At 30.2% G+C, this 12,542-nt stretch overlaps 1 protein-coding gene and 1 pseudogene across 1 annotated transcript; both read left to right on the top strand.

Moving 5' to 3' along the window:
* The first annotated feature begins 2,706 nt into the window (after positions 1-2,706).
* On the top strand, positions 2,707-3,488 carry LOC132927777 (zinc finger MYM-type protein 1-like; annotated as a pseudogene).
* Positions 3,489-3,918: 430 nt separating this feature from the next.
* LOC132925939 (uncharacterized) lies at positions 3,919-7,126 on the top strand. Its single transcript, XM_060990295.1, has 2 exons — positions 3,919-4,320; positions 6,716-7,126. The coding sequence occupies exons 1-2, from the start codon at positions 3,919-3,921 to the stop codon at positions 7,124-7,126; spliced, it is 813 nt and encodes a 270-aa protein (XP_060846278.1).
* The last annotated feature ends 5,416 nt before the right edge of the window (positions 7,127-12,542 follow it).

The raw sequence follows: 12,542 nt of genomic DNA, 5'->3' as shown, positions 1-12,542 counted from the left end.
AAAAAAGAAATAATAATCTTTATAAATATAACTTCTTAAAATTTGGTTTAATTTTAATATTAATTAAAAGATGAATTATATGATCTAAGATCATAGGCAGTAGGATTGGGGGAAGGGTTAGTGTTGTACGTAGGAGGCGAAGGGCTTGGATTATATGTAGAAGGCGAAGGACTAGGAATGTAAGTAGAAGGTATAGGGTTGTAGTTAAGCCGGGTTTACACGTAACAATAAATTCTAGCAATTTATCGTAACGATCGAATTGTTTCGATTCATCGTTATGTATAAACAGGGGCGAACGCAGGGGGGGGGTTTTAGGGGTTTAAACACCCCCCGAAATAGTAGGTACAAAAAATAAATTATCTGACCTACAAATGTTTTACTAATAACATCTCAAAAAAATTCAAATAACTTATTAGTTATTAAAAAGTTTCCCTTCTCCCGTGGTTTGTAAATTAATGGATACAGAAAAATCAGCAATAAAATGTATGATAATGCAGTTTCGAAGTGAGTATGACAGTATGTTATAACTTATTAATAACTGATCGACATCGAAGGCCGCCAATCCGATGATGTACGTAATGTTGACAGACGACGAGTGTAATTGCCGTCTACCGGAAATTCGCAATGACCCGTCTTATCTAGATTCTAGATAATTCTAGAAATTGTATCATTGTTCAATAATCAATATAATATTCAATAATATACCACACCGTCAACGGACGTCGAACACGACATATTATCTCGCATTCTCGCTGTACCGCTATTCACTAAAGTATTGATTGTCGACTGTAGTTGTATACTCGTGTTTCGTATTATAGCCTGTATTGCTATATTAAAGACGTAATATTAAACGCAAATATTAAAAGTATATTAAAAATTAAAAATGAGTTCAATTTTAAAGTATTTTAAATCAGACAATAAAAATACTACCTCAGTTTCGAATGTTTCGATTGATGTAGATTCAGATGAATCGTCCGTAGGCAGTCCACCAATAAAAAGATTGATGTCGCAATTTGACGCAGATCGTAATGTGAGTTTTTGACTTTTTGCAATAATAATATTATATTATTGTTATTTGTTATATATTTTATTTATAGATTTTTCCGAATGATATTGCAAATTTTTGTCGTAAGCAATTGAATGACATTGAAAAATATGAAGTTCTTGTGCATAATTGGATACCTGATGTAGACTTCAAGTTTCCTACTTCTGGCAAACGAAATTTGAAATTTCAACATTCTTGGTTACGCTCATTTGTGTGGTTGGTGTATTCTGCTGCAGAAGACGGAGCTTATTGCCGTTATTGTGTCTCATTTGGATCAAATTCTGTTGGTAAAGGGGCTCATCAGAACACAAATTTATTGGTTCAGACTGCGTTTCAAGATTGGAAGAAAGCACTTGAAAAATTTAGAGAACACCAAAAAAAAATATATCACCTTGACGCCATGGAGGATGGACAAAATTTTAAGTTGATTTACGAAAAACGGAAGAGTGACGTGATCAGCGAAATTGACAAAGGGCGAAAAATACAACAACTCGAAAACAGACATAAGTTAATTCCGATCGTCCGAGCCGTTTTGCTGTGTGGCAGGCAAGGATTAGCATTAAGAGGTCATCGAGATCAGGGCTCTTTATCATTGAAAATGCCGGTAGAAAACGACGGGAATTTCAGAGCGTTACTTCGTTATGCCTTAGACAACGGCGATCAAGCTTTGGCCAATCATTTAAATACTGCGGCTGTAAATTCAACGTATTTAAGCTTTCGTATTCAAAATGAAATAATTGATGCAGCAGGGAAACAAATAACGACGAATATTGTGCAACGTGTAAACAAATCTAGATATTTTTCTGTCATTGCTGACGAAAGTACGGATGTGAGTGGCATTGAACAGTTTTCAATATGCGCTCGATTTGTCGATAAAATGGATGAATACAAAATTCGAGAAGACTTTTTGTGCTTTATCCCTGTTGAGGTCGTTACCGGAAAGGGGCTTGCAAATACGTTGCTGACCACGATGGAGAACATTGGCATAAACCTGGCCAATATGAGAGGGCAAGGTATGTGTTAATATTTATTAGATTCTAACTTTATATATATAATAGTTTATGTTATATTTTCTTTATAAAACTGTTTAGGCTATGTTGGGGCGCGTGCAATGAGCGGAAAATTCAACGGATGTGCTGCCAAAGTTCGAGAACTATATCCGGAAGCTATTTACGTCCACTGTGCTAATCATAATTTGAATTTGGCTATTACACATGCGTGCAAAATATCGTCCATCCGAAATTGCATAGGCACAATTAAAGAGGTTGTAAATTTCTTTCGTCTATCCAATAAGGCAGGTCTAGTTTTAAAACAAAAAATTCAAGAGTCTTGCCCAAGTGCGAAGCAAACACGTCTTCTTAAATTCTGCGAAACGAGATGGGTTGAGCATTTGAACTCACTCAGTTTGTTCAACGATGTATATGAACATATCTGCTTATCATTAGAGTATCTGGATGAAAATAATTTGAAAACCATCGGAGTCAAACCTCATGCCCTGCTTGCATCGATAAAAACCCCTCAATTTATTATGGCTTTAACAGTAGTAAAGCCGATTTTCAGCATAATGAAAAATCTCAGTGTGTTTGTTTTTACAAAAGGAAGATTGTGATCTTAGCTTATGCATTGATTATGCAAATAACGTGTATGATGAAATCAATGAGATGCGTTGTGATTCGGAGTTGAAATTCAAAAGTTTGTATGCAGCAGCAAAAGAAATGGTGGACAAAATGGATATTAATTTAGCACCCCCGCGGAATATTGGAATACAAAAGAACAGAGACAATTATGAAGGCGGTCCAGAGGAATATTTTCGTCGGTCCATTTTTCATCCTTTTTTGGACCACTTATTAATGGAGTTAAAAATAAGATTTCTTGAACACCGGGAACTATTGTCCAAAATTCAAAATATTCTTCCAACTAAGTGTTCTGAGCTGAATACAAAAGAAATCAGTGAAACAGTAAATACTTTTGCAAAAGAATGGCCAAATGACATCAAGGGATCTACTGATGATTTTATAGCTGAGATGACCATGTGGCACAGGTAACAAAATATTAAATTTCTTATACATAAAAATATTTTTTGTGATCTATATTAAAACATAAAATGATTAAAATGCATTGTTGTTTCAGACATTGTTTAAATATGTCAAAGGATAAACGGCCTAGAACATTTATTGAGACTCTCATCAATTGTAATTCTGCATTGTATCCATCAATACACACATTTTTGCAGATTGGTGCAACTCTACCCGTTTCTGTGGCAACAAGTGAACGGTCTTTTTCTTGTCTTTGAAGATTAAAAACATATCTGCGCAACAGGACTGGTGATGAGCGATTAAATGGATTGATGCTATTAAACTTATACAGAGACGTGGAAGTAACTTGTGATGAAGTCATTGACATAATGTCCAAAAAACCAAGACGCATAGATCTCGTTTTATAATTTAAATTGACAAATTTTAATAATTAGTTATTATTATAATTATTAGTTATTATCTATAATATTATTTAATATGTATTATGTATTTTTATTATGTAATTTAGTGACTAAAATAAAATATAGAAAAGTGTAACACAGTATGAATAATATGATATTTATGAATAAGTACCTACTTCAAAACCCCCCCCCGAAATTTTTTCCTGCGTTCGCCCCTGTGTATAAATATGACATTGTAGCGATTTATTGGAATTGGAATTGGATCGGATGATTGAAGCCGAGCGGCATCAATTTCTGCAAATCGTAACGACAAGTTGGAACATGTAAACATGTAGCAACAATTTATCGCTACAATTTGATTTAGTTTGCATTGACCGTTCACGGAGGATAGTTCGTTTTTTCGTTGATAATTTTTTTTATTTTTACTGAAATTATCATGGCAGAACAAATACCTCGTGACAAGCAAACACATCGAGACTTCTTGAGAGAATTTATTGAGCTATATAAAAGTTTTCCCTGCTTGTGGCTTGTTAAAAGCAAAGAATACTCAGACAGAAATAAAAAAAGCCTTGCTTATGAAAAGATGGTTAAAAAGTACAAAGAGTTTGATCCCTCGGCAGACAGAAACACTGTTGTTAAAAAAATTAATGCATTGCGTACGGTTTATAAGAAAGAACTATCAAAAGTTAATAATTCGTCAAAATCTGGGGCTAGAGCGGATGAAATCTATAAACCTAGTTTGTGGTATTTCGACCTTCTGCATTTTTTGAACGACCAGGACTCTAGACCTACTAGGAACACAATGGATGACGAGGATGAAGAAACACAACAATATATTGTAAGTCAAATTATTTTTATTTATAGTAAAATTAGCTTAATAATTAATAATAAATTATAATAATAATAATAATAATAATTTATAATAATAATTAAATAATAATTAATAATAATAATGAACAATAATTATTAATAATTATATATAAATATTATATAGTATAATATTATACTTTACTATGTATTAATGAATTAATGATAAATAGTGTTCAAATGAATTGTCTGTAATCTAGTACAGCGGTTCTTAACCTTTTGTAGAACACGGACCCCGATGAAAGATTTTTAGAGATCGCGGACCCCCTACCAATTTTTTTTCAAATACCTTTTTTTTACAAAACATATCAAGTTATCATAACCAAAATTATAATAACTATTTTATACTACAAATTATAGAAGTAGACATAACAAAATGTACACATTTATAATTATTACACTTGAACATCATTAAACACTTAAATTTAAAAAAAAAAAAATTGTAATATAAAATTATTTTATATTATTTTATATTATTTTTATTATAAATTCGTATGAACAAGAAACTGATAAATAAATATTAATAATAAAATTATTAGGTTTAGATACTTAATTGTATCGAATTCCACATTGTAATCGGTGTAATAAAGATAAGATAGGTTTACCTATCTCTTACAATATAAGATATATTTTATAATTTTATATGAAACAAAAATAATAATCGAAAAATATTGTAATAATACACTCATGTCACAAATTGACTTATGTTAGGTGGTAAAGTTGCCGCGGACCCCCAGGGGGCCGCGGACCACAGGTTAAGAACCGCTGATCTAGTAGGTTAAGTGAAAAAATCGCTATAAAACTAAATAAAACTAAATTCTTACAAGCAGTTAATATGATGATCTTTTTTCAAGAACTGTATTTCAAATTATTTTTTTTTTTTATATTTTATTTAATATTTAATATTTAAATAAATTTTTAATATTTTCAAATTTCAAACGTTCAATGCACTTTTTTCTTGCCAAGGAACAGACCCCTCACCGTTGAAATATGTACAAAACTTTTCTCGAATAATTTTTGCTCTTTGTAAAACTTGACCTCCTGAACGTCGTTCGAGGTTGTGTAATATATCGGGATTACACCTTGCACATAGTTGAATAGTACCATCCATAGTATTTTCGTGATCAAAACATTCAAGAGATGTGTAGGAAACTGATTTTTTGCGTAATAAATTGTGCAAGGCACAGCATGCGAGAACTACTGATTCAATAGTTTCCACTTGTAAATTAATTGCAGTGTTAAAAATACGAAATCTTGATGTTAAAATTCCAAAACTGTTCTCAACCACTCGCCGTGCTCTCGATATCCGATAGTTACATATTCTTCTCTCATTATTAAGTGAATCTCGACTGTAAGGCTTAATAAGATCAGGTCGCATCGCAAAAGCATTATCCCCCACAAAAACATATTCCAGGTCAAGATCGAAGCTTACTGGTTCGGTTCAGGAATATCCAATTGGTTATTTACAAGTCGTTCGTAGAAAATAGTGTTATTTATCACACCTCCGTCAGATATTCTACCGTTTGTTCCTACGTTACAATATATAAATTCGCAGTGAGCGTTTGCAATAGCCATTAAGACTATACTATGTGTCTTTTTGTAGTTATAGTATTGGGAACCACTATCCTTTGGTGGAACGATCTGGACATGTTTGCCATCGATCGCACCCAAACAATGAGGAAATTGCCACTTCTCTTCAAAATCTGAAGCGATTTTCATCCACTCATTTGCTGTTTTAAGAAACTGGAATAAAAAAAGTTTCTTTAGATTCTGAGCAGAGCGATGTGTGTGTGTGTGTGTTTTCAACAGTATCTTTTCTGATAGGAAAGTGAATCTAGTACTAGTTGGTACTTTGGGGGGGTCAAAAATTAAAACTTCCAGTAGTTTCCATAATATTCACCGGTAAAAACAAAACAAAAAATTAAGGAAAACAGGAATTTTTACGCAAAATCGATTTTAGTTTTTGGTATAACTCTAAAACAAATGTTCGTAGGACGTAGATACATGACATTTTTACTGAATGTTTATAATTTTATATTAGCATTTTCTATACATCATACAATTTTTAAAGTATTTTGACTTGTCTTAAGCTGTTTATGGACATTTTCAGTTTTAAGTAGTTTTAGTTTTTTTTTCTATGAATGTCAATAAAATTTGATTCGTTCAAAAAACTTGAAAAGTTAATACAAGGCTTTAGTTATGCAGTTGAAAAATATCAAAAATACTATGCATAATTTTTTTAATTATTTAAAATTAAAATTTTGAAGTTTAAATGTCTACAAAATTAACAAAAATTGTTGTGTTTACCATAGTATATTCTTATACTTTTTAAGGCAACTAAAAATATATGATCTATTATATTTCAGGAAGATTCTAAATCTACGGATTTAGATCATTCCTACCAACGAGAGGTCACCACATCAGTTGTGCCAACATCAGGTGATGATAGATCAACTACATCACGAAGTGTGACACCATCACCTATCGGACCGCAGCCAAAGCGGAAAAAGAAACTAACTCCGACAAATGAGGTGATGCAGCTAGCGGGACAACAACTAAAAGCTATTCGTCCCGATGATGAATTTGAAGCCTACGGAAAGTATATAGCCCACAAGCTACGTTCTCTTAAAGGAAACCAGGCCGTATACGCTCGAAAACTCATAAATGACGTGATTTTTGAGGGAGAGCTTGAGGCACTCACTAAAGATTTTAAAGTAATGAACAGTCAACCACACCATACATTCGAAAATAATGACTTGCTACAATTTAATCCTTAACTTTATCATCCTACATATATACCTCGAATATTTGAGCATCAACTGCCAAACTCTCAACATCTCTCAAACATGACAATTCCAAATGCTCAACATCTCTCTAATACGACACCGCCAATCTCTCATACAAACGAACCAGAACAAGCCAATTCTAAACAACCAAATATTCAGCAACCAGAATCTCAACAGCCCGAAATTCAGCCACTCATTTACTCAAACTACATGCCAAGCTCAAGTAAAACGATTAACACAGATCTCAACCAATCAATGGAAAACAATGTTTCTAGTTTCTTTTCAAAATTCATTTAGTAAAAGGGCATTTTCACGTGTAAAACATATTCTATAATTATTCACTTTATATTGTACCTATTACATTTGATTATACATTATAATATTTGTATTGTCTATGGTTTAAAAGTAAATAAAAAAAAATTTAGTGAACATACCTGTATGTATTTTTTTAATACTTTGTAGATAGCCTCACAGGTTTCCGGAATTATTTTGCAGAGAGCTGGTTTAGAAATGGCAGTTGAAAATTCCGTGTCCTTAAAGCTTCTTCCGGTAGCAAGGAATCGTAAGGTAGCTGAGAGTCTCTCGTGTGGAGATATGGCTTTTCTCATAACAGTGTCTTTTTTTACGATAAACGGAGAAACTAACTTTAACAACTCAACATAAGTCTCTTCATCCATTCTCAAATAATTTCGCTAGTCATTGGGTTCATTTTGTAATTCTCGCAATAAGTTTATATGAGAAAATTCCCTTTTCTTCAGCAACCATTTGCGGCTCCACTTTCTTCTTGGTCTTCGTGACCTTGGTTTTGCTTTTTTCGCTAAACAAACTAGATATAACGACCACAACAGTACTTCCTCCATGGTGAAAGCTAATGGCCAACTGAGTTGTGATGAACCGTGGTCGACAAAGAATATTGGACAAGAAATCGTAGCGTGTAAACAATATTCACTATTTCGATAAATTGGTACAATAAAAACGACGATAAATTGTCAATTACATTGTAACGATTTATTGTTACGTGTAAACCCGGCTTTAGAAAGCGATGTGTTGGAATTGTGTGATGATGTATGTGAAGAGGCTGGATTTGATTTATATTATTAGGATAGTTATATTCATAGAATCCTTGGCTAGCTTTAAATATGATATTACCAAATTCATGTTGAACCGCATTTCTGGTTTGGGGAGAAAACATTTTTAATTTGTTTTCGATATATTTTCCATATGCACTACATTCAGTTTCTTCAACTGGTTTTGCCGCAGAAGTTAAAATTGAAAATGCTTGGTCAAGCATATAGTCATCATGAGGTTTTTTTTTTTTGGACGTGTTGATGGAATATTAAAAATGACCGAATCATCTTGGCTTGTAGTGGATTCTAAAATATCTTCGGTTTCCTTATTCTGACTTTTAGTGTCCACTTGTTCTTCGACGAACTGAAATGTACGTAAAATTAAATACGTTTAAGTATTGATTTTATAAACCTATATATATAACTAATTTATATTCTAAGAATCTTAACACAACTTTTTAATAACAATATTGTAAATTAAACATTTTAGAAATAGTTCACCTAAAATATGCATTTAAGTTATATGTTTATTATTTGTTTAATGTCAATACATACAATTTAGTGATTTTTTTATAAATAAACATAGTAAAAGTTAAATAAATAGGTAGGTATCTTATAACATGGCTATGTTTTACCTAATTATAAATAAATATTGATATTACATATTTTATATACGAAAAATGTTGTATGTTAAATGCTATATTTAAAATATTTCTAAAAATTGTTGATAACGTAAAACATATAATATTATAGATGAATAGGGTGCGGATTTTTATGTAAATACAAAATTTTATTGAATACAAATTTATCAATTCTGATTTAAAATAAGTACGTTTCATTACACCCTGAATAAAATGAGGCTTTTTTATTTTATATTTTTTCATATATTTTGATGTACTCGTAAATACATATTTTTAAATATTTCACTAATATTTACATATTTCGTAAATATTTCGCTTTTTCATTTCCAGGTATACAATTTTCATTTATACCTAATAAAATGATTATATCGGAATTTGGAAATTTTGATCTATCAGCTTGTATTGATTTACGGGGGTAATTATAAATAAGAGATAAATAGATAAATGATTAAGTTATTAGCGGGAGATTACAATTTTCAATGTAATCATAATCTCCAAATGTATGTTGTATCCAATTTTTTCAGAAAAAAAAAATGAAGATGATTAGATGAATTAAATCTAATAAAAAACGTAAATTAAAAAAACCAATTTTTTTGTAAATTTGTAATTTTTTTTTAAAAATATTTCAGGTTTTTTAATATATATTTTGCCAAATATAAGAACATAAATTTTTATTTTTTTATTACATAAAAATCCGCGCCCTATTGACAAACAATTTTATACATTTTAAACTACAAAATAATTAGCAAATATTCTTGATTATGACGAATTTTGTTAATATTTGAACTTCAAACGCTATTGATATAATAAATAATATTTAAACAAAAACAATTTAAAAAATAAAATTTAAGTAGGTAGTTAATATTTTCTATAATGATGCGATATTTTGTATATTTATATTATTATTTAAAACATTTTAGATTCCTACGACACCTGAAGGCTGGTTAGCTATTGCAAAGGGGTATGAAGATCGTTGGAATTTTCCTCATTGCTTAGGCGCAATGGATGGAAAACATGTAGTCATACAAGCTCCTTTTCATAGTGGAACCGAGTATTATAATTACAAAGGACATTTTAGCATTGTATTATTCGCACTCGTCGATTCCAACTATAACTTTATATACGTAAATGCCGGATGTCAGGGTAGAATTTCAGATGGTGGAGTTTTCAAAAATTGTGAGTTAAATAAAAAAATGGATGATCACTCCGTTCAAAATCTAAAATAATGTTATAACATTTTTAGTTTTTACTTACCGTGTTTAACGTAGGTCGTGGATTGTCCTTATCCATAATAAAGGCCAAACTTTTAAAGGCAAACCATAAACTTTTATAAATTTCATCCGTTCCTTACATAAAATAATAAAAATATATTATAAATTGTTTTTGAAATATGTTAGTAAACAAGTAAATTTGTAATATAATTTATAAATAATGCGTATATTATATTATATAATGTGCTATTTATAGTCTTGTAGATTCGAATACTAAACTATCCATTTTATTAAAATAGAGTCATAACAATGATATTTTTATTAATTGACATTAACACAAAAGGACGAAGTGACCATTCCAGTTGTTGTAATGCCTATTTCAGAAACAGTTCACGAAGACAGGTTTATACGTATTATATTTCCAGTGTATCTATTTATAGTTAATAACAGTCTTGGTAAATGGTAAGAATACATATTTAAATACTTAGTGTAATTTGTAATTAAAATACGTATTCAAATACTTAATTTTAAAAATATTCAAAATACTTGAAATAAATACTTTTTTTTTTAGTTGAATACATTTTATATTGAAATATTTATAGTTAATTTAATAATTAATAGTAATTTATTAATTATTATATTAAAATTATTATTTAATAATACCACAAACTATAATAAGTAATTTTAAAGAATCAAATTCCGTTGAATTTCAAGAAATATTATCCTGTAAATCAACTTCAAACGAATCAAAAATAATATTAACAAACACTGCTATGAATGATTTCAATATGTACGATGACCCTGCAAATTGGCCAATTTCTATTAGCCAAAATTTAAGAACAAATCTAGTAAAATTAGGTCCTAAGAGAATAATTAATTTTAATTTTCCTTCTCGTGTAACTATTTCATCTTCGAGTGAAAGAGAAGTTAATAGACGATTTTCAACCAATTTTTACTATAAAAAGTTACCTAATGGTGAAATAGTTGATAGAAATTGGCTGGTATATTCGATATCTAAAGATCGCGTATTTTATTTTTGTTGCAAGTTATTTGGTCTTTCTGTCTATGGTAGCTTAAGTGGAAATGGCACAAATGATTGGAGTCATTTAGGAACCAAACTGATAGAACATGAACGATCCTTAACACATTTTAGGTGCACAGAAAAGTGGTTTGATTTAAAAATTAGAATACAACAAATGTCTACCATTGATAAATCTCATTTAGAAATTATTGAAAAAGAAAAAACACATTGGAGAAATGTTTTAAAAAGGATTATAGCAGCTATTCACTACTTAGCTAAACACAATGATGCTTTTCGAGGTGCGTCAGATGTAATATTTACAAAAAATAATGGAAAGTTCTTGGGCCTTATCGAAATGATTGGAAAATTTGACCCAGTTATGGGAGAACATTTAAATAAAATTAAAAATCACGACACACATGTGCATTATCTTGGTAATGATATACAGAAAAATTTAATTAAATTGATGGCCGTTGCAATAAAAACTAAAATAATTCATCTTATAAAATCAGCTAAATATTATACCATAATCATGGATACTACGCCAGATATAAGTAGGCAAGAACCGCTTTCAATTGTTATTCGTATAGTTAATATGGAGTTTGAAAACGAAATATGCGATCCGCAAATAAATGAGTTTTTTATGGATTTTATCAACATTGAGTCAACAACAGGTTTTAGTTTAGCCAATGTTTTAATTGAACAATTACAACATTATGATATTGATTTACAAAATTGTAGAGGACAAGCTTACAACAATGGTAGAAATATGATTGGTCAATATAAAGGAGTTCAAAGTCGTATACTAAATCAAAATCCAAGAGCTTTTTTTACGCCTTGTGCAGCACATAACCTTAATTTATTAATCAAAGATGCAGCAAATAGTTCAACCATAGCTTTATTATTTTTTGGAACAATTGAAAGGATTTATTCAATATTTTCATCTTCAACTCAACGCTGGGATATACTTAAGAAACACTGTAACATGTTAACAGTTAAAAAGTGGGCAGAAACAAGATGGGATAGCAAGTAGATTAGAAAGCGTAAAGGCCATTATTTTTGTGGTGGGTGAGTGAATGTAGAATGATTAATAATATATATATTATAATTAAATCAATTATGAAATATTTAGGTCTAACCCAATATTTTAGGTTATATACATTTTAGTTTGAACTGTATATTTATTATTATATTACTATAGTAATTACCTTTATGTAAAGTTTTTTGTTGTTTTGAATTAGACGATTTACTTTCAGTAGATTTGATGATTACACAATGGTCAGCTAAAAGCACAAATATAATATAGTTACTATTTTTTAAACTTAATTTTCTTGGAGATGAAGTGTAAGATAATAACTTGTATTATAAACAGTTTACAGTTCGCACAACTATATAGAGTATAATATAAGACCTAATTTTGTTAAGTAACTTAAGTTAAAATATTGAATAAAATAAAATACAATTAAC

This window comes from Rhopalosiphum padi, chromosome 3 (assembly GCF_020882245.1).
Source record: "Rhopalosiphum padi isolate XX-2018 chromosome 3, ASM2088224v1, whole genome shotgun sequence".
In the NCBI taxonomy this organism is placed as follows: Eukaryota; Metazoa; Arthropoda; class Insecta; order Hemiptera; family Aphididae; genus Rhopalosiphum; species Rhopalosiphum padi.
The sequence above is the reverse complement of the archived record's forward strand: the minus strand, read 5'-3'. Positions and strand labels throughout refer to the sequence as shown.